General features: G+C 56.5%; 1 protein-coding gene across 2 annotated transcripts; it reads right to left on the reverse strand.

Annotated features, from left to right (window-relative positions):
* Mark4 (microtubule affinity regulating kinase 4) lies at positions 1 to 21,483 on the reverse strand. Of its 2 annotated transcripts, XM_090322691.1 has the most exons (18): positions 21,180 to 21,483; positions 16,891 to 17,091; positions 14,924 to 14,977; positions 14,044 to 14,092; positions 13,559 to 13,624; positions 13,271 to 13,341; positions 13,118 to 13,174; positions 11,192 to 11,428; positions 8,736 to 8,855; positions 8,274 to 8,373; positions 6,662 to 6,771; positions 6,408 to 6,567; positions 6,066 to 6,283; positions 5,402 to 5,505; positions 2,895 to 3,173; positions 2,673 to 2,752; positions 1,763 to 1,807; positions 1,002 to 1,160 (listed from the first exon to the last, which is right to left on the reverse strand). In XM_090322691.1, exons 1-18 carry the CDS (start codon positions 21,228 to 21,230, stop codon positions 1,096 to 1,098), a joined length of 2,067 nt encoding a protein of 688 aa, XP_090178817.1. In that variant the 5' UTR covers positions 21,231 to 21,483; the 3' UTR covers positions 1,002 to 1,095. The 2 variants fall into 2 exon arrangements, with proteins under 2 accessions (XP_090178816.1, XP_090178817.1); XM_090322690.1 differs by lacking the exon at positions 2,673 to 2,752 and having other exon boundaries at positions 1 to 1,160.
* Positions 21,484 to 26,740: the final 5,257 nt, after the last annotated feature.

A 26,740-nucleotide genomic window follows, 5' to 3' on the forward strand; every position in this document is an offset into this window, starting at 1 on the left:
TCTGTGTCCTGCTCTGGGCCTGACATGGAGTCGGCGCCAGTCAATGACTGTTTATTGAATACATGGAGAAGAGTCCAGTGTAACGAGGAGGGTGAGAGCGGGGGCACGAGTGGGGGGGGCCTCACAGTTGAGCCCCATCTCAGCTCCATCCCCTTCCCCCTTCCCCCCTCCCCTCCACAGGTGGAGACTGAGGCACCTCAGCTCCCCTGCTGGAGGGCAGAGAAGGGAACCCTGGGGGCTACTCTCCTACGTTTATTGGGCAACAGGCTGCAGGGGAGGGGCTGATGGGAGAAGGGTTAATAACTTAAAAACCGAGGTGACAGCGGCAGCTCCCCGAGACCTCTGCAGAGGGAGGGGGTATTTACAGGGGTTTGTACAAAGTGCCCTTGCCAGCTTGGGGCAGGAAGGGGGTTCGAGCATGAGGGCTGAGGAGGGAAGGGAATCTGCCTCTGGGACCCCTGCTCCCAGCCCCCCAAGTTCTCCAGTCCCAAGGTAGGCTCAGCAGCTTTCTCCCCTCCCCCTGCCCAAGGCCTCATTCTTGAGTTGTTGGGAATAATGAAGAAGTTTCCTCAGTTTCTCTTCCTGCCCCTCCCCAAAGTCTCCGGTGAGGGAGGGGCAGAACTGGCCGGAGGCTCCAGGAGGGGGTGCCAGCTCCCCCATGAGCCCCTCATATCCTTGTCTCGTGCCATGTGGCCTCCAGGGGAGCCCCCCAGTAGAATCCAGCAACACCAACATGATGACAAAGGGGGTGCTCCCCCCCACAGCCCCTTCCCCTCCTGGAGACGGGAAGGGGCGAGGAAGGGGCTGTGGGGGGGGCGGTGGCTCAGAGCTCGAGGTCATTGGAGATGCGGGTGACGAGGGTGCGGAAGGCCAGGGCGGTGCCCGCCACCCTGCGGAAGAGAACGCCCCGCAGGCCCGGCCGGGGCAGCTGGCACACCTCCACTTCAAAGTGGGACAGGGGCTCGGGCCCGCCCGCACCCCCGTGCAGGCAGGCCAGCAGGAAGGGCTGCGGCTGGCGGCAGCGACAGCGGGCGGCCGCCGTGGCCTGGCGCAGAGCTGCCATCAGGGCCTCGGGAGGGCGCGAGCTGGTCAGCTTTACACTCCAGGGGAATCGGAGCAGCCGGGGGGCGGTTTCCGCTTGATCCCAAGGTAGATGGCAACTGGTGAGGGGGGGCGGGGACGGCAGAGGTCAGGGGGACAAATTGGGAGACCCATACCCAGCTACCGGCTGTCCTTGTGGCCAGGCCAGGGCCGTGAGCTCCATTCTCCTCCTCTTCCTCCTTCTTTTCCGTATTAAAGCCAGGGTCTGGAACCACACCCCTGAGCCCATTCTTTACTTTTTTGGTCAGATCCTGGGGCTTGAACTCTGGGCCTGGGTGACTTGGCTTGGCTTTAAATTGCGATCCTCACATCTCAGCCTCCTGAGTAGCTAGGATTACAGGTGTGAGCCACGGCGCCCGGCTACCCTGAGCCCATTCTAGCTCAGTTTGCAGACAGGGTCTCGTGCTTTTACCCTGGTCCATCTTGAACTCTGACCCATCCATCTCTACTTCCCTAAGAGCTGGGATTACAGGCATGCATAACCATGCCCGGCTCTTGTCCCTACATTCTAGCATCGGAGCCCAAGTGAGGGGTACAAATTCTGTCAAGGAAGCTGTAGGAGTTGTGCGGGGAAATGGCCCAGAGATGGGTCGTGGAGCACCTCAGGAAGCGATGTTGTATGAGCCCTACCTAGGGGTGCTAGGAGAGGGTCCCCACTCACCTTGTGACCTCAGGTCCCCCGATTCTCTCAGGTTCGTCTGTGACCCTAGGAAATGTGCAGGAGCAGCACAAGTGTGAGTCTGGACACAGACCACCCTCACGCCCCCACCCTCTGCCAGCAGGGACATCAGGCCATCCCTGTCCCAGCTCAGTGTCTCCTGCTGGCTTAGCTGGGATGGGAAGACCCAAGTCAGGATCGGATCCCCTCTGGGCTCAGAAGTGGAGGGGAGGCTCCCTCTGAAGTGGTTAGTGCAGGTAGGAGGAGAGATACTGAAGACGAAAAGAGGAGCAGGGAAAGGGGCAGCAGGCATGCAGCACCTCGAGCCAGGCCCTCCCCTCCCACCCAGGTCTGCTTGTCCTTTTTTAGTTCTGAGACTGGTATTTGAACTCGGTACCTGATGTTCTGGCTCACTGGCTGGCGCTCTGCCAATGGAGCCACACCTCCAACCCCTCTGTGTCTTCTTAGTATTTGTTACTACCTGATAGTCTACAGACTTTCCTTGCTGTCTGGCTGCCTTTCTAGAAGCTGGGCTGTGCGGGACTTTTGTACATTTTCTGCTAGGCACACAATAGGTGCTTAATCATGAGATAGCAAATTGTGTCTGTGTCTATTCACATAGCACATTCAGCCTCTGCATTCATCCCCCTCCCCCCCCAACTGGGAGGAAGGAAAGCCAGGCCCAGAGAGGTTGGGTGACTTCCTTGAGGTCACTCAGCACAGCTAATAAGTGGGATACCCCCCCCACAGCGGGGCTCTGGACCCCAGACTTGCAGCCAACTCTCTCTCAATATCAGACCCCACATATAGACCCTGTACCCCTGCTCCCACCCCCAGGGCCCCTCCTGATGGCCATGCTCACAGCTGGACGACATGCAGACAGGGAAGCAGGGCCAGCAAGGGCTGGACTTACTGATCTTGGATCCCTGGGGCAGAGAGGCGCCCGAGACACAGCGGTTAGAGTTCTGCCGTTTAGAGGGATCGAGTGTAACCCTGCAGCAGTGTGGGGGGATGGGTGAGGGGTGACAGAGGAGGAAGAAGAGGAGGAGGAAGCGAAGGAGGAGGAGGAGATATGAGGGTGCGGAGCAGAGTGAACGACAGGTTAGGCCCCCCCCACCCTTTCCAGACAGCTCACCTTCGGGTCAGTTTGGAGGTCAGCTTGGTAAAGAGGTTGGTGGTGGGGCGTGGTCGTCCAGAGGGCAGGGGTGAGGCCTCGTGGGCCAGCGTGGGGGAGGCAGGAGGGCCATTCTGCACACCCCCGCCACCCCCGCCCCCTGCCCGCCTGTCCCGGACCTGGCCACCATGGAAGGTACTGCGGATGGTGGAGCCCCGGGCTAGACGGCTCCGCTCCCCGGATGGAGGAGCCAGGCTGTGACTGGAGGGGGAGGCAGGGGGCACCCGTGGGGTGCCTGAGCTGTAGGCAGAGAGGGACATGTTAGGGGGTGGGGGTGGGGGCTGAGGCAGACCAGCACCGAGTCCCATTGCATCTTCACTGCCTTGTCTGAGTCCTCAAACCCCAGCCAGCTCGGTCGGAACTCCGAAGCGTTCAGTTGCCCAGAACTCAGCATTATGTTTTTGATTCCAGCTTTCTCCGTTACTTCTTAATCCCTAACCCCTCCCTCCATCTTCTCTCCAAGCTGAATAGATTTACATAACTTTTGGTTGACTGCATTTGCCCAGCCAACTTCAGGAGACAGATTGATTTAGCAGATTTTGCTCTGTGAATTCTTGTCACTCAAACTCAGGAAAGGAGCAGAAGTGAAGAATCTAAGGCCTCCAACTCTGCCCTGCTTAACTTCCGGTAGAGTTTCGATTCCCAACTTCCCGGGCCCCCCAGGACCAGAAAAGGAGCCTGCATATACCCTCCTGCCAAGAGACTACATTTCCCAGCGATCATTGCAGCACACATTGGTCATGTGACCAATACAAATTGCCCTGGCCAATAGGGTATAAGCAGCAGCTCAGGTACCACTCCTGGGGCCAAGCCTTCCAGGAATGCTGTTCACTCTCTCTGCTGTTCCCCACTTCGTTGCCTGTTGGCAATTACAGCAGCTGGCGTGGCAGCCTGAGACTCAGAGCTGGAGCTGGCAAAACTAACCAGGATCCTCAGAAAGTCTAGAGCAGACTCTTGATAGTTCCGTTCCTGAAGGTTAAATCTCCATCTTTATATTTTTTGCCAGTCTTGGGGCTTGAACTCAGGGCCTGGACACTGTCCTTGGATACTTTGTACTCAACACCAGTGCTCTGCCACTTGAGCCCCTGCGCCACTTCTACCTTTTTCTGTGTATTTGGTTCCAGGGAATCAAACCCAGGGCTTTCTGCATGCTAGGCGAGCATACTACCACTTCCTGGCCCTTGTTTTTGGTCGGTCATGGGACTTGAACTCTGGGCCTGGGTGCTGTCCCTGAGCTCTTCAGCTCAAGGCTACTGCCCTACCCTTGAGCCAAGTCCCGCTGCTGGTTTTCTAGTAGTTAAGTGGAGATAAGAGTCTCAGAGACTTTCGTGCCTGGGTTGGCTTTGAACCATGATCCTTAGATCTCAGCCTCCTAAGTAGCTAGGATTAGTTACCGTACCTGGCTTTTTTTTTTTTTTTAAAGTCGGTTGTAGGGCTTGAACTCAGGGCCTGGACACTGTCCCTGAGCCTCTTTATGCTCAAGGCAAGTGCTCTACCACTTGAGCCACAGTGCCACTTCTGGTTTTTGAGTGTTTAATTGGAGATAAGAGGCTCACAGAAACAGGCTGGCTTTGAACCATGATCCTCAGATTTCAGCCTCCTGAGTAGCTGAGATTATAGGAGTGAGCCACCAGCACCTGACTTCCTCTCCTACTTTATGACAATTCATTTATAATCTGACTAATCTACTATTTTGGCCAGAACTGGAAGGCCATGTATTATGATGGTCACAAATACAGATTTTGGAATCTTGTGTTTCTCAAATAACCTAAAAGCTGTGTTACTTAACCTTCCTATGCCTCATTTTCTCAGCTGCAAAATGGCGATTGTAGAATCTATACAATGTGGTCAAATGCGTCAGATCAGCTACGGGACACAGCCCTGTGACACGCGGCTGCTTGAAGAATGTTAACAGTTATTTAGTGACCTAAATAAAAACAAACGATGGACCAGATCCTGACCTCTATAGGGCCTGGCGGCAGTTAGCACTTGGCAGAGGAGAAAGCAGGCTCAGAGATCTTGCCAAGTCACCCCACTACAGTGCAGAGCCATGGCTCAAAGAGCCCTACTTGTCACCAACCCCCTCACCCCAATACCCGTAGCCAAGTGTCCCCCAAGGACTTGACCAGCCTTGTCCCTGGCCACCCTGGCACTGACCAACTGCACACCCTGCACGGGCACAAGTGTGGCTCTACTGGTGGAGCTGAGAGAGAGAGAGAGCCCCCCGCCCCCTGTCTCCGGGCCCAGGCCTCCAGCTAGCACCAAGCAGCCAGATGAGGATCGGGAGCTGGAACAAATCTGGGCTCCTGTTGAGTTCCAAAAATGGATCATTCACAAACCTGCCTGGGTTCCCAGGCTGGTGGGCGGGCTGCTTCCCTGGTTCATTGAGTCTGAGCATCTGCAGGGAGCGGTGGAGGAAGGACCAGCTCACCTCCCCGCCCCGTCCCCAGGATGCCTCCCACCCATACCTGTTTTCTTTGCCATTTGGCAACAGGGAGGGGCGCTCGGCCCCGGGGCGCTCAGTGCACACGTAGGTATTCCTTCGGGCCATCATGCTGGGGGGAAGGTTGTTCTGTGGGAGACAGGCGAGGCAGGGAGAGGTGAAGAGCCCACCCTCCTCTTCTGCTCATGAAATCCACCCCTGCAAGAGGCCTGCACGCTACCGCCCAGAAAGACATTTCCCATCATCCTTTGCAGCAAGGGCAGACCAGTCAATCAAAAAAAGATTGGCAGACACTGGCCAATCAAAAGAGACACAAGTCAGGGCGCCAGGACATCTCTCCTGCTTAGGTCAACCCTCCTGCCTTAGATCCCCACTTTCTCCTACAAAGCCTCCGACCCCTACCCTGCCAGGCCCAAAACAGGGAGTCCCTGGGCTCCCACAGAGCTAGAATCCTCACGTCGGCACCAATGTGTTCTTTCTGCTGAGGTCTCAGGGCACATTCCCACGTCTCCCATGCAGCAGGCTGGCACGCTAAGTATCCAGCACATGGTCAAGCAAACACAAGGCACTCAATAGTTGCACAAATGGCTCTCCTAGAGCCTGGGTGATCCAGGGACCAGGACGGCGCAGGGTCAGAGCACCATGCCACCAGCAGTGTGGACAGGTTGTCCCCCGTGCCAGCCACTCACCGGGGCGCTCGTGCTGTCCTTCCGCCGCTCAGGGATCTCGGCTTTGTTGGGGTTGTGGGCACTGCTGACCATGGGACTTGAGGGGGGCAGCCCTCGGCTCCCGCTGCCCGCCGCGCTGCAGCTGGCCTTCCGGCCTGGCAGCCGCTCCTCCTTCAGCTCTGCCTCGCCTGTGCTGGTCGGGCTGCGTTTTGGGTGCAGGGGGGCAGGGGACGGGCCACCTGGTGAGGAGAAAGGGCTCAGTCGCCTGAGGAGCCTCAGCCCTGCGGCTGGCATATAACCTCTGCACAGGGCCATTCTGAGGGCTTCCTACAAAGCCACCACCGCCTGTCCCTGGCCACTCACAGAAGTCGCTGTGCCTGCGCTGCCGGTGGTAGGTGGAGGAGCAGCTCCGCTGCCCCTTGCTGTGGCTGCTGCTTTTGCTGGAGCTCGTTCCATTGGTGGTATCGCTGGGCGCCCGCACCCGTGCCAGGGCCAGCCCAGGGGCGCCCCGGTCCCCACCCTCCTGCAAGAGCATGATAGAGGAAGGGGTCTAAGCCGGGTTCTGCCCCCCCCGTACCCCCCCCAGTCTGCTCCCCCGGGGCACCGCGCCCTCTGACCTCAGTCTTCCTGCCCAGCAGGAGGTAGGTGGCGGTCACTTCATTGTACTTCTGGCTGGTCAAGGCCTCTTTGATTTCTTCCCGGGTGTAGCCCATGCCCACCATCACCTCTGGGGGAGGGAGGAGGTCAGTCCCCAGCCCGTCCCGCTGTGGTATCTGCTCTTTGTTCTGTTTAGTATTTATCCAACCTCTCTTCTGCCATCAGTACGGATTGGGAAGGATTCTGCCCACTGGGGCTCCCTAGCTCACCCCCTGCAGGGATTCTACCTTAGGGCCATGCGAAGGATGCGGGTCTGGCTAGAAGCCCATTCTATCCCCAAAGCCACAAGGATGATTCAGAACAGACACATTCAGATTGGCCCAAGTTCAGCCAATCAGAGCGCTTGACCCCGCCCTCCCCCCAAGGAGGGCCAATGGCAACCAGCCTAGGGCTCCTACAAGAACACTAAGTAGGTGGCTTCCCTTCCAGGGGTGGTCCAGGCTTCCAAGTACTGGCTTTTACAGTTTGCCTCTCATGGCTAGAGCTACCATGCAGAACCTCAATTAGCTTGAAAATCCTGGATTCCCCTGAGGCTGGTCATTCTGCCCTTGGTCAATAAATGAATGAATCAATTATTATTGGGTTAGACAACATAAAACTGCTGATATTGGCAATATTTGACCTGGGCTGTGGTAATCTCATATGGTTTGGTCTATTTTATGATGATGATGATGATGATGATGATGATGATTTTGGGTTTCTGTTACTTGCAACTATAGAAGTCCTGCCAATATGGCCAGGAGCCTAGGCTAGCCTCAGTTTTCTCCACTGTACAATGGAGAGTACTTGGGTGGTTTCTCAAGGGGTACCTTCTGAGCTAACCTTTTGGGGTTCACAAATTTTAGGATACTAAGATAGAAGGATCAAGTCAAAAATGCACCAGGCACCACTGGCTCACACCTGTAATCCCAGCTACTCAGGAGGCCAAGATCTGAGCCTCGCAGTTCAAAGTTAGCCAGGACAGGAAAGTCTGTGAGACTCATCGCCAATAAACTACTCAGAAAGAGCCAGAAGTAGTGCTGTGACTCAAGGAGTAGACTAGCCTTCAGTACTGAGAGGCTCAGGGATGGCACCCAGGCCCTGAGTTCAAGGCCCAGGATTGGCCAAAAACAAGTACGTATGTCTCAAGGGGGCGAGCAGGCAGATATCTGGTGACTTGTGTTCAAATTCTCCTTGAATTGATCTACAATTTCTTTTTGAATTATGAATTACCTCTTTTACAGACAAGTCTGGCCTCAAGCTCAAAAGCCTCCTACCACAGCCTCCCTGGGCCTGGGGTCCCAGATTTGTGCCACCATACCTATCTCCTCCGAGCCTAATCACCCCGGCAGGCGCTGGCTTGGACTTAGGTACTTAGGTAGATCAACTTATTTAATCTGCATGATAGCCCTGCAGGACCTCGGAACCCAGAGAGGGAAATCACTGGCCCAGGGTTGCACAGCCCAACAGCGCAGCTGCAGCATAGGAACCAGAGTGGATTCCTAGCTGCCCAGTACCTGACCAAAGGGACCAGGGTCTGGTGGTTCCCGTCCTGCCTCTGATGGTGGCTCCCGTCCTGCCTCTGAGCCTCACCAATCCGTTTGGTGTCCCCAAAGTCTTCCTCGGGCTCCGTGTATGGCTTCAACTCCTCACCCTCGTAGCCAATGTTAATCCATTTGTCTTTCATGATTTGCTGGGCAGAGTGGAGGTGGGAGACAGGCGTCAGAGGGAACGGGAAACAGCACAGCTCCCCCCCACCTCCAAGGCCTAACACCCCCAAATCCAACGGAGGGCTTGCTGAGAGCTTTGCCCACCGTGCCCACCCCTTCTCCATGCCACACTCTACTACCTCCCTTGGCACCCTGTAATAACGCTAGGTGCTCATTAGCTAATTACTTTGCATGGTGGGGAGTGGGTGAGGCTGGCAGGGAGCCTTTTCCTGGGGCTGCCCCTCTATCCTCGCAGCCCTGGAGCTGGTGGTGGCTGTGTGGGGAGTGGAATGGGAGTCTGGGGGAGCCGGGGTGACAGGACGGACGGGCAGGGGGTGGGGTTCACCTCAAGGGTACAGCGTTTAGCAGGATTCAGCACCAAGAATCTCCGCAGTATGCTCTCACAGTCTGTGGACATGTAGAAGGGGACGCGGTACTTGCCTCTGAGCACCCGCTCCCGCAGCTCCTGTGGGGAGACAAGAACCGGGCGCCCGTCCTGTGAGGTCAGAGCCCCCCGCCCCACTCCACCCCTGCCTCGTACATCCAAAGCTGGCCACGTTATAGAGGTTTCAGGATGGGCATCTGTTCACAGTCCTCGCTGAGCAGGGGGTGAGACGGAAGCTGCTGGCCCAGGCCTTGGAAGGAAGAATCCCTCCCTTTCTCTCAGATCTTCTCTGGCCACATGGTTTCTAATTGCAGACTTCCTGGGTCCCCTGAGCCACATGGAGCAACCCGCTTCAAAATTCCCTCAAAGGGCTGCCCCAGTGTCCCAGGAGGGGCCACCAGGCGACTGGACCAAGGGACACTCTACTCAGCAAAATAAGCAGGCCTGTGACACCTGGGAAGCCACTCTGGCATCTAGAAGCCAGGAGATCCCTGACTGGGAGAAAAACCTGCGACCCAGCATATTCCTGAGGTGGTTGATGACAGCGGTGATTAAGGAGGACAGGGTGGCGGCCAGGACAATGACAATGTTGCACTTCCTGTGTGTGATTACCCACAGGAAGACGCCCCTGCTCCCAAGAGGTGATCTGAGATAGGTTTTAGGGACAAAGGGTCAGCAGTCTAGTGTCTGTCAATAACAATAATGAGGGCTGGGCATGGTGGCTCATGCCTGGAATTCCATCTGCTCATGAGACTGGCATGATGGAAGTCTGAAGACAGCCAGGGCAGAATGTTATTTGGAAGACCCCCATCTTAACCAGTGAGCCGAGTAACGTGCCTCACACCTGCGATCCCAGTTACTCAGAGACATTAAGTGGGCAGCCAGGGTAAAAACATGAGGTCCTACCTGAAAACTAAGTAAAGCAAAGAACAAAACAACAACAACAAAAATGGAGGGGCTGGGAATGTGGCCTAGGGGTAGAGTGCTTGCCTGGCATGCATGAAGCTCTGGGTTCAATTCCTCAGCACCACATACATAAAAAAAAGCCAGAAGTAGCACTGTGGCTCAAGTGGTAGAGTGCTAGCTTTGAGCACAGAGAGGGTCAGGAACAGTGCCCAGGTCCTGAGTTCAAGACCCAGGAGCAGCAAAACAATAATAATAATAATAACAATAATAGGATTTGCCTAGCAAGTGCAAGGCCCTGAGTTTAAACCCTAATATCACTCCACGGCACCCCCCCCCCCGAAAAAAAGATAAAACACCAGTGGTGAGGGCTAGCACTGCCACATGCACAGTGACAAATCTAGCTATGTGGCCCCGCGCCAGCCACCATGAATTTCCTGAACGGCACCAATGTTCTTTGCTGTGTTCTCGCGAGTTCTCTGTAGGCTGGCAATGGTTCAAAGGAAAAACACAAAAGCAAGCCAAGCAGATGACCCTCGCCCCGCACAGCCCACCCTTTCCAGTGTCTGTTTCTTCCCCAGCTTCTCCCTCATTTCTGTTGTTTTCTGCCTGGCAGGCTCTGGAATGTCACTGTGGCAGGATGGAAAGTTTTCTGCCATATATGAAGCAGTTGTTGGGATTTCGGTAGCGACTCCCTGGGCTGTAGGTCACTGCCATGGTCAACTTGAGAACATTTTTCATCAAGCTGTAGCCCCAGCTTCCCCACCCCCACCCGGCCTCAAACAATCAGTAATCTGCTTTCGTCCTCCAGGGATTTGACTATTCTGGTCATTTCATAGAAATGAAATCACTGTCCTTCTGTCACTGGGCATAACACTCAGAAGCTTGGGGATTTCTGTATCCGCACCCCTCTTTTGGTGGGATTGGTGATAAAACCAGGGCCTTACACAGGCTGGTTAAGATCTCTGCCACTTGATCCCTAGCCCCAGCCTATGTGTTAAGGATCTTGCTAACATTGCCTGGGCTGGCCTTGAACATTTCTTCCTCATGCCTCCCTCTCCAGACCGGCTGGGACTGCAGGTATCAGACACCATCCCTTGCTCTCTCATTCACTCCTGTTTCTGCAATGCTACACACACACACACACACACACACAGACCCCCAGGAGTGAGTGGTAATTATTTCCTAAATGAGAGCCCGGATGGAAACCCATTCTTGTTGGCAGCCAGGCACCATGGCAGCCACGCCCACATAGGGCACAACCACGCCCACCTAAGCCAGCCCAGGTGCAGCCACGCCCACAACCATGCTGTAACCACACCCACAGCAAACCACCAGTCGTGACCACACCCACATATAAACCTCAGGCAGGGGCCATACTGGCCACGCCCACCCCCCACAAAACCGCACCCACACAAGCCAGCTATTATAGCCACACTTCAAGCCCCACACCCCAGCATCCAACCCTGTGCTGGCGATGCCCCACCGCCCAGGCCAGCTGCTCTGCCCCTCACCTTGAGGTTGTGCCCGTCGAAGGGCAGGGAGCCGCTGACCAGGGTGTACAGGATGACGCCGAGGCTCCAGATGTCCACCTCGGGCCCGTCGTACTTCTTACCCTGGAACAGCTCGGGGGCAGCGTAGGGGGGGCTCCCGCAGAAGGTGTCCAGCTTCGAGCCCAGCGTGAACTCGTTGCTGAAGCCGAAGTCCGCAATCTTGATGTTGGCCTCAGCGTCCAGCAGGAGGTTCTCAGCCTGGGGGAGGCGGGGGTGGATGTGTGCATGTGTGGGGGGGTGTCTGTGGACAAGGGTGGACCACAGCCTCTCCCGCTCCGAGCCCTGTGGCATGCCCACCCTCACCTCCAGGCCACAGAGTGGGCACAGCCATCGGCCCCATGCCCCAGGAAGACAGAGCTAAGTGGAGGATTTTGTGCTATCATCATGTGTGGCCTATGGAGTCAAGCTCTCTAGGCATACTTCTGCCTTGCCTTGAGCCTCAGTTTACTCAGTAGAAAAAATAAAAGAGCTGGGGGAGCGTGACTCAGTTATCTAGTGAGTATGAAGCCCTGGCTCCTATCTCTAGCACCACAAAGAACAAAAACCAAAAAGAGAAAATGGCACATTCTTTAGGACTGTAATAATAAAAAACAATAACTATATTTACTGTGCATCTACTACGCGCTGGCTCTGAGCATTATAGGTAAGACAACTACTAACTGTGGGGTTAAGAATTTATAATGAGCCTCGCATTCTTTAGTTTTTTCTCATTGAATATTTCCTACAATTAATATTTTTTGGGGAGAGGGGTTCAGTCATGTGGCTTAAACTCAGGACAGACCCTGATTTCTTTTTCTTTTTTTTTTGGTTGATCAAAGGACTTGAACTCTGGGTCTGGGCGTTGTCCCTGAGCTCTTCAGCTCAAGTTTACTGTTCTACCACTTGAGCCACAGTTTTCTGGTGGTTAACTGGAGATAAGAGTCTCAAGGACTCTAATGGCTTTGAACTGATCCTCATATCTCAGCCTTCTGAATAGACCACGCCTGGCTCCCTGAGCTCTTTGTTCAAGGCTGGCACTCTGCCACTTTGAGCCACAGCTTCACTTCTGATTTCCTGGTAAGAATCTTAGAGACTTTTCCTGGGCTGGATTCAAGTTGTGATCCTCAGATCTCACTTCCTATGCAGCTAGGATTACATGTTTGAGCCACTGGTATCTGACTTTGATTTTATTTTGCAAAATCATCTGTACACACAGAAAAAAATTTTTAAATTTCTTTTTCCTGGGCTGGGAGTTTGGCCTAATGCTCACCTAGCACGCATAAGACCCAGGTTCGATACCTCGGTACCACATACATAGAAAAAGTCAGAAGTGGTGCTGTGGCTCAAGTGGTAGAGCTCTAGTCTTGAGAAAGTCCAAGGACAGTGCTCAGGCCCTGAGCTCAAGTCCTAGGAATGTAAAAAAAAATTATTTTTCCAGTACCAGGCCTTGAACTCCAGGCCTTCTGCATGTTTGCTTGCTCAACTGGTGCTCTACTAGTTGGGCCTTTTGGATTTTTTTAAGACAAGGTATTATTGTTTTCTAAACAGACCTAGAATTCCTGGGTTTCAGTGATCTCTCTGACCTGTGTTTTCCAATAGCCCAGGCTGGCCTTGAACTCATTATCTTCCTGCTTCAGCCTCCCTAGTACTGAAATTACAGATCCGTCCCACCATGCCAGACTTTCCAGAGGTCCTCTGAAAAGCCAAGATCCTTCTGGGATGCCCTCTTCACAGTGTCCTTACCCAGCGCCCACAGCCACCGCGCTGTGCCAGGACCTCTCCCCTCCCCTTTGCCTGCAACCCCATCCAAGGCCACATTGTGGGACAAAGCCCCGGGGAAGAGCCCAGAGACCTGGGTTCCCAAGGGAAGCCCACGGGGAGGGTCCCCAAGGCCACATGGGGCCTTACCTTCAGGTCCCTGTGGACAATGTTTTTCTGGTGACAGTAGTGCACAGCAGATACAATCTGTGGAAGAGGGTGAGTTACTTGTGGACGCCATGCCTTGGGCCCCCAGGGCCTCATGAGGGTCACCCACAGCCGGGCACCCAACAGGCTCCTGACCTGTCGGAACTTAGCTCGAGCTTCCTTCTCCTTCATGCGGCCATGGGACACGAGGTAGTCAAACACTTCTCCTGCGGGCAGAGGCCAAGCAAGGTCAGGCAGGGTATGGAGATGCAGGGGTGAGATGTGGAGAAGAGGGGTGGGGTGCAGAGAGAGGCAGGGCATGGGGGGCAGGGGAGGGGCCCTGGGCAGGGGCGGGCATGGAGGGCGGGGTGTGAGGAGTGTAAGGGACAGAGAATGAAGGACATGGGGTGGGCGTGGAGGGGAGGGGCGGGGCCGGCGCCTCACCTGCGCTTGCGTACTCCATCACCAGGTAGAGCGTCTTCTCCGTCTCGATCACCTCGAAGAGCTTCACTGCAGGGCCGGGAGGGGAGGGGAGGGCATGGGGTCAGGTGGCCAGACACTGCTCCATGCTCCCCTCAAGCTCCGTGTCCATCGGGGCCCCCACTCAGAAGCCCTCACCGGTTCCCCACTGACAGCAACCTCAGCTGTGCAGCAACCATGCACCCGGAAGGCATGACCGGGAGGAAAGCTGCCTCCAGATCCAGGCCCGGGTCAGGAGAGGCCCCGAGCGAGCCTCACAAGGACACCCAGGCTCCCGCACAGGAAGCAGACAGGGCCTCTGGCTTAGCCCCGAGCCCGGTGCTCTGGGTTCAGAGCAGGAAGCAAGGGCTCAGAGGTCACGGTGGCCGCCTTCAGGTCATCAGCAGTGGAGAGGCCAGTCTCAGGGTCCCCTACCTGACCCCCCACGCACCCCTCCCGCCCCTGCTCACCGATGTTGGGGTGGTTCAGGCCCTTCATGATTCGGACTTCTCGGAACAGCTAAGCGAGGACAGAAAGCAAGGCAGGAGCGAGGGTGAGCGCTGCATTTTAAAAGCAGAGCTCTGGGCAGCTGCTCACACCTGTAATCCCAGGTGCTCAGGAGATCAACATGGGAGGCCATCCACAGTTTGAGGCCAGCCCAGTCAGAATGTCAGGGAGACCCTATCTCAACCAATGAGCAAGGTATGGTGGCATGCACCTGCCACCCCCCCCCCTCCATGCAGGAAACACGAGCAGAAGGCTCCAGATCCCGCCAGACCTACGCAATCGTTTGCAATCCCATTCAAAAAGTCAAGCAAGTACAAAGGGGCAGGGGGTGGTGGGAGGGAAAGGGAGACAAAAACATAAGAAGGGGTATCATGGGGCTGGGAGTTTGGCCTAGTGGTAGAATGCTTGTCTAGCATGCATGAAGACCCCGGTTCGATTCCTGGGTACCACATACATAGAAAAAACAACAAAAAAAAAAGCCAGAAATGGTGCTGAGGCTCAAGTGGTAGAGCTCTAGCCTTGAGAAAGTCCAAGGACAGTGCTCAGGCTCTGAGCTCAAGCCCAGGACTGGCAAAAAAAAAAAAGGGGGGGGGGCATCAATGTCGAGAAGTAAGGTACCCACTACCTGACGAATGTAACTGTAACCCCTCTATACATCACCCCGACAATAAAAGAAAATAAAACAAAAAAGAGTACAAAGGGACAATATCTGTCTAGCAAGCACAAGGCCCTGAATTTAACCTCAGAACTGCCACAGAGAAAGGGGAGGGGTGAATGGTTTGGGGGATCCCCTTCCCAAGCAGTGGCACCTTCTCCCACCCTATCCTCTTCCTTAGGTCTCACCTTCTGCAGGCTGCTGGGGTTCAGCTGGGTTTTATCAATGATCTTGATAGCCACCTAGAGGGGAGAAAGGAGAAGAAAGAGATCAAGACTCTCCCTGAACAGGGGGAGATTCCCAACTCAGACCACCAGGAACATCCTTGCTTTGTCTCTGCTCTTGGGAGAGCCTTTCCACTGCACCACTGCTACTTGTTGGCCTCAGGACCTTTGCACAGGCTTTTCATCTCCGCTGCTGCCTTTCTTTCTTCAGGGAAGTATCTGCAGGGCCTGGACAAAGCTGTTCCTGGGGCTGTGGGTGCGTGAGCGCCCCTGAGATCTGGAGGGATCTCAGCATGAGGGCAGCACAGGGCATCTGTCCCTCTGGCTTTCACCCACCACTCCCTAAATGCCAGCTATGGCTCTGGGTTTGCGGAGGGGACAGCAGCCTATGGCATGAGGGCATACGTTCCCCCAGTTTACAGGAGAGGAAATGGGAGCTGGCTGACACCTGTCATCCCAGCTACTCAGGAGGCTGAGGGTCGCGGTTCAAAGCCAGCCTGGGCAGAAAAGTTTCTATGAGACTCTTATCTCCAGTGAACCACTCAAAAACCAGAAGTGGCGCTGTGGCTCAAACAGGAAGAGCCCTAGCCCTTAGCAAAAGAGCTCAGGGACAGTGCCCAGGCCACAAGTTCAAGTCCCATGACAGGCGTGAGGCCCAGACTGCTGCCATGCACTGGGTGAAAGACTCCGGCTGGGACCCCTGTTTCCTTCTGCTCAGGGCTCGTGGGTACCTCTGGAACGGTGTACGATCTGCAGACGGCGAACCCCACACTCGCTCTGTGGGGAGGGCCCCTCGCTCCCCACATCTCACCAATGGATTTCTTCCATTTTGGCAAACACTGTGTGTGCCAGCATGGAGGATCATATGGTTCCTCTCCCGGAATCTGTGAACGTGGCATGGTGCAGGGATACATCTACTGTCAGAGGGAAGAAGGTGGCAAGCCACGCCTGGGAGAAGCCAGCTCTGGCGCCTGCCCCCCACGGAAACGTGACATTTGAATGTCCGGGTGAATCCATCGGGCCTGGGGTCTCTGCTCAGAGGACGGCTGGTGTACAGGGTACAGGAGGGTCCTCAAGCTATGGGGGCGCCCTCCATGTGTCTGCTCCCCATCAGTATGAATGAGGGGCCCTGCCATTCAGGCTCCACAAAGGATGCTGGGAGAGCACGAACACACTGGCCTCCCCACAACCAACAAAGCTACCATGTCCACAGGTCCAGGAGCGGGGACCTGGAGCAACCAAAGTTCATCGTTATGATGGAGAGGGGGAAGCCAGGCGCTGGCGGCTACTCAAGAGGCTGAAATCTGAAGATCAGGGTTCGAAGCCAGTGGAGGCAGAAAAGTCACTGTGAGACTCTTATCTCCAGTGCACCACAAAAACAGGAAATGGTGCTGAGGCTCAAGTGGTAGAGCTCTAGCCTTGAGAAAGCCCAAGGACAGTGCTCAAGCCCTGAGCTCAAGCCCAGGACTGGCAACATAAAAATGGGGAAGGGAGAGCTGAGGGCATGGCTCAGACGTAAAGCACCAGCCCAGCGTGAACAAAGCCCTGGGCTCCTCCTCTAGCGCCAAAGGAAACATGGGAGCAAGGAGGTGTGGGAGCAGGCAGGAGGCACACTGCACACACCGGCCGGGGTGAGCAGCCTGCCATCCAGGCACTCAGGAGGCAGAGGCAGGAGATCAGGCATTCGAGGCCTGCGCTGCATAATAAGCCTTTGTCTCATCATCAACAACGAACAGTCGCGCTGATCAGCCACTCAGAAGGCAGGGGAGGCATGATACCTATCTGAAAAATAACCAACGCAAGGACAGGGCAGGGGACGTGGCTCAAGTGGTAAAACACCTGGAGACCTGGGTTGGTTTCTCCCCAGGCTGGACTTGCTGGAAGAATCCAAAGACCCCCCCCACCCCCCGACCCACCCTGAACCCCCTTACCTCTCGGCCAGTGAGGATGTGCCGGGCCAGCTTGACCTTGGCAAAGTTGCCTTTCCCGATGGTTCTCAGCAGGCGGTAGTTGCCCACGTGGGGTTGCTCATCGGGACAGGAGGCGATGGAGTTCCGGCAGCGGGCGCCCAGGGAGCGGCTGGACCACGATGGCCCCTTGTCTGAAGACCGTCCACTGCCCAGGGTGCCATGCTGGATGGGGATATAAGCATCAGCTGCCTTGGTCCCACCTCCGCGGGCACCGGGAGGCCAAGACGGCACCTCGATCTAACCCTGGCCACCCCAAAAGTCCGCCCTTTCTGGCCCTTTTCAAACTAGAACTGCAAGAGAACCACACCATTTTCCAGTACCTATCATCCCGAAGTTCAAGGCCAACCTGGGCCAAAAAAAAAAAAAAAAAAAGTGATCAAGACCTCATCCCAAAACGTAAGTCTGGTGCAGCAGGACACGCCTGCGGTCCCAGTTACTCGGGAGGTAGAAATAGGGAGGATCATAATCCAAGGTTGGTGCTGAGCAGAAGGATAAAAAATAACTCAAGCAAACAAGTCTTGGGGGTAAGGTTTACGTGGTAGAGTAAGAAGAAAGTCCCAGGATCCCCAAGGAAAAATAGATAAAGTCCAGCCTCAATTCTACTCGGAACCCAGACACCATGGCTACCACTTCTGGGCTTTAACTGGTCTAGAGACAGCAGCTGGAGCTGGGAGCCAGTGGCTCACGCCTGTCTTAGCTACCAGGAAGCTGAGACCTGAGGATCAAGGTTCAAAGCTAGCTGGGGCAAGAAAGTCCGTGACACTCTTATGTCCAACCAACCACCAGAAAACTGGTCACTGTGGTAGAGCACTGGCCTTGAATGAAAAAAACTCAGGGCCAGCACCCACACCCTGAGTTCAAGCCCTACATCCAACCACAACGAAGACAGCATCTGGAAAATTCCAGCCAGAAACTTGGAAGTTTCACAGGGTCCCCTGATCACAGCATCTCGTTGGGAGATTTCTACTTTACAATGGTTGCCAACCTCTGCCGGAACCCAGTGTATAATTAAGCTTTATCACAAGCATACAACTAAGAGAACACGCCGAGTCTGGCACACACAGGGCTCCAGGTAGTGTGTGTGGGGGGGCTGTGACTCCCACATCTACTACATGGGCCAGAACAAAGTCTCAGGTCCTTGGCTTGGATAACAGTTACCATCTTCCACAAGAAACATTGTCTCACCCCTGGCCACCCTCGCCCCAGTCTCCCCCTGTGCTATCCCAGCGCTCTGTCCTGTCCTGTCCCTCCGGGCCTTCTCCCCCGCAGGTCACCGCCTGCTCCTCGCTGCCCTGTCCTCAATTGTACGCCCGGGGGACTGAGTGTCCCTTTCAAGGCTGGGGCCCAGGGCACCAGGGAGCAGCCAAAGCGGCTCAGCTCCGAGGGCGCCTCCCATGCCCTCCTCAGGGCTGAAGATGAGGGATGGAGGAGGATGAAGGACCCAGAGGAGAGGTGGCCAGGGAGGGGGGAGCGGGGCTGCTTCAGAGCCATGATAACCAAATCAGTGCGCATGCATGCCAGGTCAGCTACCCCACAGGCCGACGGGGAGACTGAGGCCCAGAGCTGGGGGATGGGAGCATGGCCAGTGCAGCAAGCTGGCCTTTCCCATGGCCACCAGCTCAGACCTGACCCCCGTCTCAAGCCTAATCCTGTGGGGATGGGAGAAGCGCCTCCCCTGAACTTAGTTCTCACCGGGCCCCATGAGGGAGCCCCCCCCATCCAGAGTGCAGAGGGGAAACTGAGGCTTGGAGGAGGAGGGTTCCTGGCCAGGGCCAGCTGATTCATGCACTGGAAGCAAGGCATGGCACTGCTCCCATCAAGGCTGGCCTCACTGGGTGTCCCCATCGCACTTAGGTCACTGAATCCCAAAAGTTCCTCAAAGCTCAGCCAGGCTGAGTACCTCGCCCAGGGCCAGAGGCAGATGATGGGTTCCAGGGACTCGAACCTGGCACCGGCTCTCAAGTGCGAATCCCTTCCCCAACCCCCAACCCCAGCCAGCACCCAGGGCAGCCATGGTCCCCAAGAGAAAAGGGCTGGGAGAATCTGCATCAGATGTCACTGGCAGACTCCCTGCTGGAGGTAGGATGGTACCCACCGCAGCCAGCCTGCCTGCGTCCCCCACGAAGGGCAACGGGGGGGGGGACACTGGGGAGACAAAATCCCCAAGGAGCTGAGGATGAGAGCTAAAATTGGTCAGGACCATCAATTGGCCTGGATCCCTCTGCCAGGCTGGCACCCCAACCCCAAACCCGTTACTAGGGAACCTCAGAGATGGGGGGTCTAGATCCTGAGGCGGGAGGGCATTCCATGGCTGTTACCAGGGGAACCAGGGCTTCCAGCATCAGATTCCGGGGGAGACAGGTGACTCCCAGCCAGGAAAGACAAGCAGGCCATCGGAGGGAGGGCCGCTCCCCCACCACCCTCCCAACAGGAGTTCCAGGATCATCACCCCATTTCACAGACACACAAACACTGGGGCTCAGAGAGGTGCACTGACTGGCCTGTGGTCACACAGCACGGGAACTGAACACTGACTTGAACTCAACGGTATGGAAATAATTTACAGTCACCCTAGGAAAGAAGCTTTGGCGGGGAGGGGCCTCCACCCACTGATCTAGAGAAACTGAGGCCAGCTCCACCAAACTCCTGCCATACTTATGACAGCACTGGTTGGGCAAGCTCAGCCTTCTCAGTCCTACCCACAGCTCTGCCACCACTCAGGAGCGCTGCCCAGGTGCCAGGCTGCACCCACAGGGTCTTGAGTAATGCTCAGGAACCCATCATCATCACCCCATTTTCCAGGGCAGGAAACTGAGGCACAGAGAGGGGAAACCCACGCGGCCTGGGACAGGATGTGAGCTAACACAGGAGCAGTGATGGAGTCCAGGGCCTCGGGCTGGGCACCTCCTTGTCCTGACTGGGGAAGGGAGGCCAGGGGCAGGGACAGGGCACCTTGTGAGAGAGGGTCCTGGAAGATGGGGTGGGGGCTGAGATGAAGGAGGGTGAGGAAAAAAGCCAGCTGAAGGGGATTCTGGGACTTTGGGGCCTCTGAAAGTGATCAGACCCCTGGGGGACCCTTGAAGGGTGGGGTGTCTCTGGGCTGCATGTAGGAATCTGGGGAGGGGGTGTCTAGCTGGGTGAACCCCCACTCCCCCCAGAAGACAGTTTAGAGCCAGGGTTGGTTGAAGCCAGATCTGCAAGCTGATGTCGAGTTCTTGGAAAGCTAGATCCCCCCAAGCAGGGAAAAGAGGAGGCCCTGGGCCAGGAGGAAAGATGGGCCTGGAAATGGAGGGGAAAGGGGAATGAGGCCAGGAGGACAGAGCCCTAAGCTGGCCCCGGGGGAGGGAGGGGAGGTGAGAAGGCTGGGGAGCTTGGGAAGGGGGCTGAGTAGCAGACACAGGAAGGCTCAGGCCTGGACTAACACTGGCTCAGGGCCTTGACACCCCAGCCTGGATGGGAGGGGGTTGGGGGGAGGCCTGAAGGTCGGAGGCCAAGGTTTCCTGCGAGAGGAAGAGCGGGCAGGAGGTCTGGGTGTATCAGTGGAAGACCAGGGGGGCCGAGGATCCAAGGACAGGACGGCTTGGCAGAGGACCAGGCCTGGGAGTGGAGAGACCTTGAAGAAGCCAGGCAGGGCCCTGGGCCCAGGAAAGGTGGCACCTGGCTTCCCGGTGACACCGGCTTCCTGTCGGGGTGGGGTGGGGGCTTGCAGGGGCAAAGGGCTGGGGGCAGCGGGAGGGGATGGGAAGGAAGCAGATCCAGAGATCCAGGGAGGGAGCCTGGACCCCGAGGCAGAGCTGGGCCAGGCCTTGCGGGGAGAGGGCCAGGGCTGGGGCTCGGTGGTGGGGGAGGGGGTCCGGGGCCCCCCAATCCTGCCGGGGTGAGTGGTGGCCGGGGACAGCCAGGAGGGGCGGCAGTGCTGGCTCTAAGACCCGGAGAGGGAGGGAGGGAGGGAGGGAGGGAGGGGCGGCTGGCCGGCCGCGGCTTCCTGGAGGAAGAGACCCGGGCGGAAGCGACGGGCTGGGGGACGAGTGAGGGGTCCCGGAGCGGGGCGCCCCGAGGGTCGGGCGGGGAGGGGGGCAGGGCCAGAGGCCTGGGAATCCGGGGGGGCTCAGGGACGGGCCAGCCGGATCAGAGCCAGGAAATGGGGGCGAGGGGCTCCGGGGCGGGGTGGCGGGGTGGCGGGGTGGCGGGGGGCAGCGGGGGCTCGGCGGCTGCCCCCGCCCGGCTCCCCACGGGGACCCCCCACTCACCGTGTCCGAGTTCCGATCGTTGCCCGGGGCCAGCGCCGTCCGCGAAGACATCTTCTCCGGGGGTGCCGGGGGTCCGGGGCGGCCGGGTGGGGGGGGCGGGGGTCTCGGGGTCCCCGCTCGTCCCCTCCCCCCCCGCCGGCCTGGGGGCGCGCGCTCGAGGGCCGGGGCGCCGCGGACGCCCGAGTCCCCGCCGCCCGCGGGGAAGGGGGGCCGGCGGGGCGGGGCGGGCCGCGGGGCTCCTCAGTGACCCCGCGCCCAGGCGGGCCGGGGGTCCATGGGGGCAGCCGCGCGGGCGGGGGCCGGGGCTGGGGGCGCGGAGCCGGCCGGGGCGGCGGCGGAGGGCGGCGGCGGCGGGGCCCGGGAGGAAGGGACGTCAGGGGGCGGGGCCGCGGGGCGGGGCCGAGCCCGGCCACGCCCCCGACGCCGGCTCTTAAAGGCGCAGCCCCCCCTTCCTCCCCCAGCTGGGGGTGGGGTGAGGGGGGTCCGGGGGCGGAGGCAGGTCAGGACGCGCCGCCGCCCCACCAGTTCTCACGGGAGCTCGGAGACTCCTCGGGAAAGGACGGGGCCGGGCTGGGGCGGGGGGAGGAGGGAGGGGGGGGGAGGGAGGGGAGAGGGAGGGGAGGGGGAGGGGGATCCGGCAGAGCGCCAGAGACGCGGAGAAAGATGTCCAAGAGATGGACAGATAGACCTAGAGAAGGAGAGAGACACAAAGAAACCCGGGGGGGGGGGGGGACAGAAAACACAAAGAGACAGAACGACCGAGACAGACAGACAGACAGACAGACCCCGAGATGATAGGACGAAAGTAACAGAAGGACAAAGAGAGTCAGAGACGAGGAGAGAAGAAAGGGGGGGGAGCCCCACGCAGAGACAGCACAGACACAAACGGGGGGGGGGAGACAGACAGACAGACAGATCCCTGGGGACAATGGAGACAAAGGAATCAGAGAGACCCCAGCCCCTGCCCCATACTCCTCACCCCCAAGCTGATCTTGGGGCCCAGGCTTCTGTCCCCACCTCCAGATCGCTAAGAAATGACCCGGACGATGGAAGCGGAGCGCAGGGTGCAGCCTCAGCAAAGCACTGACTTCTCCACGGGAAGAGTTCCAGGCACCGAAAGTTGGGGGCACAGTGGCTGGGGCGTCCTCCCTAGAAGTCACCTGCCCTTTCCTTCCTTCCTTCCTTCCTTCCTTCCTTCCTTCCTTCCTTCCTTCCTTCCTTCCTCACTCGCTGTCTGTCTGTCTGTCTGTCTGTCTGTCTGTCTCTGTCTCTCTCCCTTCCTCTCTCTTCAGTCATGGGGCTTGAACTCATGGCTTGAGCTCTGTCCTTGGACTTTTTTTTTTCTCTCAAGGCTTGTGCTCTACGGATGGAGCCACAGCTTGACTTACCAGTTCTTGGTGGTTGGTTGATGATGAGTTTCTGACTTTCCTGCCAGGGTTAGCTTTGAACCACAGTCTTCAGATCCCAGCCTCTTGAGTAGCTAGGATTGCAGGTGTGAGCCACTGGCACCTGGCTCACTGGAAATGTCTAAGCCTCACTCTGCCACGATCTCCCTGACAGGGCAGAAGCAGGCACAGAGATACAGGTGGGGGACTGCACAGCAAGCCAGTTAAACCAGAGAAGAAAGGGCTTTGCAGAAGCCACACAGCCAGGGGATACGGAACTGTCCCATGGAACGAGAACTCCATCACCCTCGGTCTAAAGCTTTACCCTGCCTGTCTGACAGTCTGCTGCTTGTTTTCTTGAGCCTCAGTTTCCCTTTCTGAAAAAATGGATATGGACCATAGAAGTGCATTGAGTTAGTGCATGGGGAGTCAGTTGTAATAGTTCCAGGAAATTTAGAGCTCCTTGTTAACCATTGCCATGATTAAAAAATTAAATTATGCAGAAAAAAATAAATTATGCCAACATGCAATTAAGTCAATTGTATGAAAAACAAAGGTAATAGACGCTCGTCTCCTCCTAATTATTTTGCTTCATTTCTCTGTTAGAGAACTTCCAGCTAGGATCTACTCGGTGGAAGTGCTGGGTACACCGGGCTACTCTGTTCTCAAAACTGTGTGCAGGTCAGCCGGGCGCCATGGCTCACACCTGTAATCCCAGCTACTCAGAAGGCTGAGCCTGAGGAACACAGTTTGAAACCAGTCTGGGCAGGAAAGTCCATGAGACCCCCCCATCTCCAATGAAGCAGCAAAAAAGGCAGAAGTGGAGCTGTGGCTCAAATGGTGGAATGCCAACTTTTGGCAAAAAGGCTTGGGAAAAGCACCCAGATCCTGAGTTCAAGCCTCAGTACTGGCTCACGCACACACACACATGCACGCACATGCTGTCTGTGATGTTACTTTGATGGCTTGAAGTTAGCCCAGGTGAGTATGTTTGCATCATACATACATATTGAGAAATGCTACCCACACACGTTCTCACCCCCCATCCCCCAGACAGGCTGGTTGTTAAAAATTTATGGGCTGCTAGGATGGTTCAAGCCTGTAATCCTAGCTACTTGGGAGGCAAAGATCGGAGGACACTGGTTGGAGGCCAGCTTGGGCATCAAATTTCACTGGATCCCCAGTAGCTGAGTGGCTGAGTGTAGTGGTGGATACCTGTCATCCTGGCAACAGGGGGAGCAGAAACAGGAGGATCACAGTCCAGGCTAGCCTGGGCAGAAAAGGGAGACCCCACCCATAAAATGCCATGAAATGGGACTGGCCAAATGACTTAAGTTGTAGAGGGTCTTGTTTACCAAACATGAGGCCCTGGGCCAGGAACATGGCCTAGTGGTAGCATGTTTACCTAGCATGCAGAAAGCCCTGGGTTTGATTCTGAAACTACATACACAGAAAAAGCTGGAAGTGACACTGTGGCTCAAGGGCACAGTGCTAGCCTTGAGCAAAAAGTGTCCAAGGATAGTGCTCAGGCCCTGAGTTCAAGCCCCAGGATTGGCCAAAAAAAAAAAAAAAGAGATCCTGAGTTCCAAACCCAAGCTAAACCAAGATAAACATTGTTTGTAGACATACCTGACACAGATATACTGAACCCACTGTCGTCCTACTTGAGCTCTTAACACATGTTTTCCTGCCGTGTGTGTGTGTGTGTGTGTGTGTGTGTGTGTGTGTGTGTGCTTGCACGTTCATGTCAGTACTGGGGATTGAATTCACGGCTTGGACACTGTCCCTGAGCTTTTCTACTTAAGGCTGGCATTCTACCACTTGGGCCCCAGCTCCACTTTCAGCATTATTGTGGTAAACAGAGTCTCCCAGATCCTCAGATCTCAGCCTCCTGACTAGCCGGGATTACAGGCGTGAGCCACCACACCCGCTCATTTTCCTGCTTTTGAATCATTACTAGCATACTTAATAGAGAACAAATTATCCCGAATAGATCAATGCAGCCCTTCGCTGGGGTCAGTTTGATCCTCTGGAGGGCTTAGCAGGTGAGGCCTGATGATATTAAGGCCCGAAAGGGCAAGGAAGGAGTTCAGGATGGGATTCCAGGAGCTCTGTGATACAAAGGCTCTGCAGGGCTCGTGGGAGCTTCTGGGAGTGGGATGGAAGCCAGGCCTTCCCGCCCCCTCCCCAGCAGTCACCTTCCCAGCTCCTGCAGCTGCCGTTCTCCATCCCACCACGAGGAGGCAGCACACGGCCTCCATGCACGCTAAGGAGAGTCATCAGGGAGCCCTGCCAGGCTCTCTATTTCTCCACACCATCCCCGCCCCATTTCCCAGATGAGGGAGACAGAGGCTCAGAGAGGAGGAGACTCACATTGCGGGTGAGCCTGAAACACAGTGGGTCTTCCTCTGTGTTTGTGTATGACAGTACAGGGAGCCTGCACTCAAGGCCTGGAGCTCTCCCTTGGCATTTTCCCTCTCAACGCTGGTGCTTTACCATTTGAGTCACAGTTCTACTTCTGAGTTTTTGGCGCATCACTGGAAATCAGAAAGTCTCATAGGCTTTCCTGCCCAGGCTGGCCTTGAGCCACAATCCTTAGATGTCAGCCTCAGATCTCAGTAGCCAGGTAGACAGGGGTGAGCCACCAACACCCAGCCAAGGTCTGACTTCTCTCAGTCAGGGGTTTGGTAGGGCAATGCCAATTTTCTGGCATCAGATCCCCAGTGATGCTTGCTGTGGCCTTGGGAATATCCCTAAACCCTCTGAACCATGGGCTTTCAAAGGGTACATTTCATAGTATGAAGATGATATCTCAACTAAACAAAATTCCCTTAGCCACATGCGGCTAAACATGTGCCATCTCAAAGCACTCCAGGGGAAGGTGAGGTAGGAGACTTACAGTTCAAAACCAGCCTTGCCCAGGTAGGAAAGTCAGTTGCGATATCCTCTCCAATTAGCTTAGCAAAATGCTGGGCTGAAGGCGTGGCTCAAGTGGTAGAGCACCAGTGGGGAGCAAGAAAGCCCTGGAGCTTTCAGGAGCAATGGGCCCTGAGTGCAAGCCCCAGTACTAGTTAAATAAATAAAGGGGACGAGCTCACAGTGGTCACAGCCTATGACAGACTGCTAGTGACCATGGCTCTGCCTGAAAATGCTGACCCAGGAGCCAGGCTGGCTCCTTCCCCTTCCTGGTGACCCAGAAGACCCTTCCCCACAGACTACTGTCCTGAAGACTTAACCCAAAAGTGTCACTGTCCAGCTTTCAAAGTGCTCCAGGCCTGGAAATGAGGCTCATTGTGGAAGCTCAGGCTTAGTGAGTTCAAGACCCTGGTTCCATTCTCAACACTGGGAAGAAAAACAAAAACTGCACTAAGTCTGTGACGGTGCAGTTTGAGTCAGCGGATCTGAAAAGGAGACAGACGATCTGATTATTTCAGACCCTGGCAGGCACTGGGAAATCTAAGCACATTCCTGGGGAACGGGGGGTGGAAGGGGCTGCAGAGGGGGCTGTGGAGCTTGAGAACAGGATGAGGAAGGCAGGGGTGAGCTGGGCAGAGTAGCACCCGCCTGTAATCTCAGCGCTCAGGAATATCACTGTTCAAGGTCAGCCTGTTTTACAAAAGTGAAGAAGGCGGGCGAGGGTCCTGCAGGGTCCCAGACTGGGTCTCTTTGGCACAGAAAACTACAATTCCAAAGCCAGGCCTAGTGCCACCCCCCAGAGGGTCCCCAAACCCAGCCCCTGTGGCCTACAGGGTTTCCTTCTAAGTCCTCCATAGCTGGGCATGGAAGTAAGCAAAGGACCCGGCTCAGCAGACCCCACCCTGTTCTCCCTCCAAGGCCTGGGCTGTGCCCCGGCTGGAAAGCAGCTCTGGGCTCCCGTCCAGGGAAGGGCGTCTCCCTGGGGTGCCCAGGATGGAATTGTCACCTTGGAAGGCGTGAAGAGCAGGCAGGGGGGTGTGGAGGGAGTTCCGGGCCGGGGCGCAGAGGGTGGGGGGTGAGAGTGGGGACTGGGCTGGGGCCCTGGTCCTGCCCACGACAACCGCAGGCTCTCCTAAAAGGACAGACAGATAATGAGTCCTTCCCGCCCCTGGCCCCAGAGAGGGAGGGGCTTCCTGGCAGGAAATTGTCCTCCTCTGAGTCCCCCCCTCCCCAGATCAAGCCCTTAGCAGTCCTGGCTGC

Source organism: Megascapheus bottae, chromosome 31 (assembly GCF_031878675.1).
Source record: "Megascapheus bottae isolate mThoBot1 chromosome 31, mThoBot2.hap1, whole genome shotgun sequence".
In the NCBI taxonomy this organism is placed as follows: domain Eukaryota; kingdom Metazoa; phylum Chordata; class Mammalia; order Rodentia; family Geomyidae; genus Megascapheus; species Megascapheus bottae.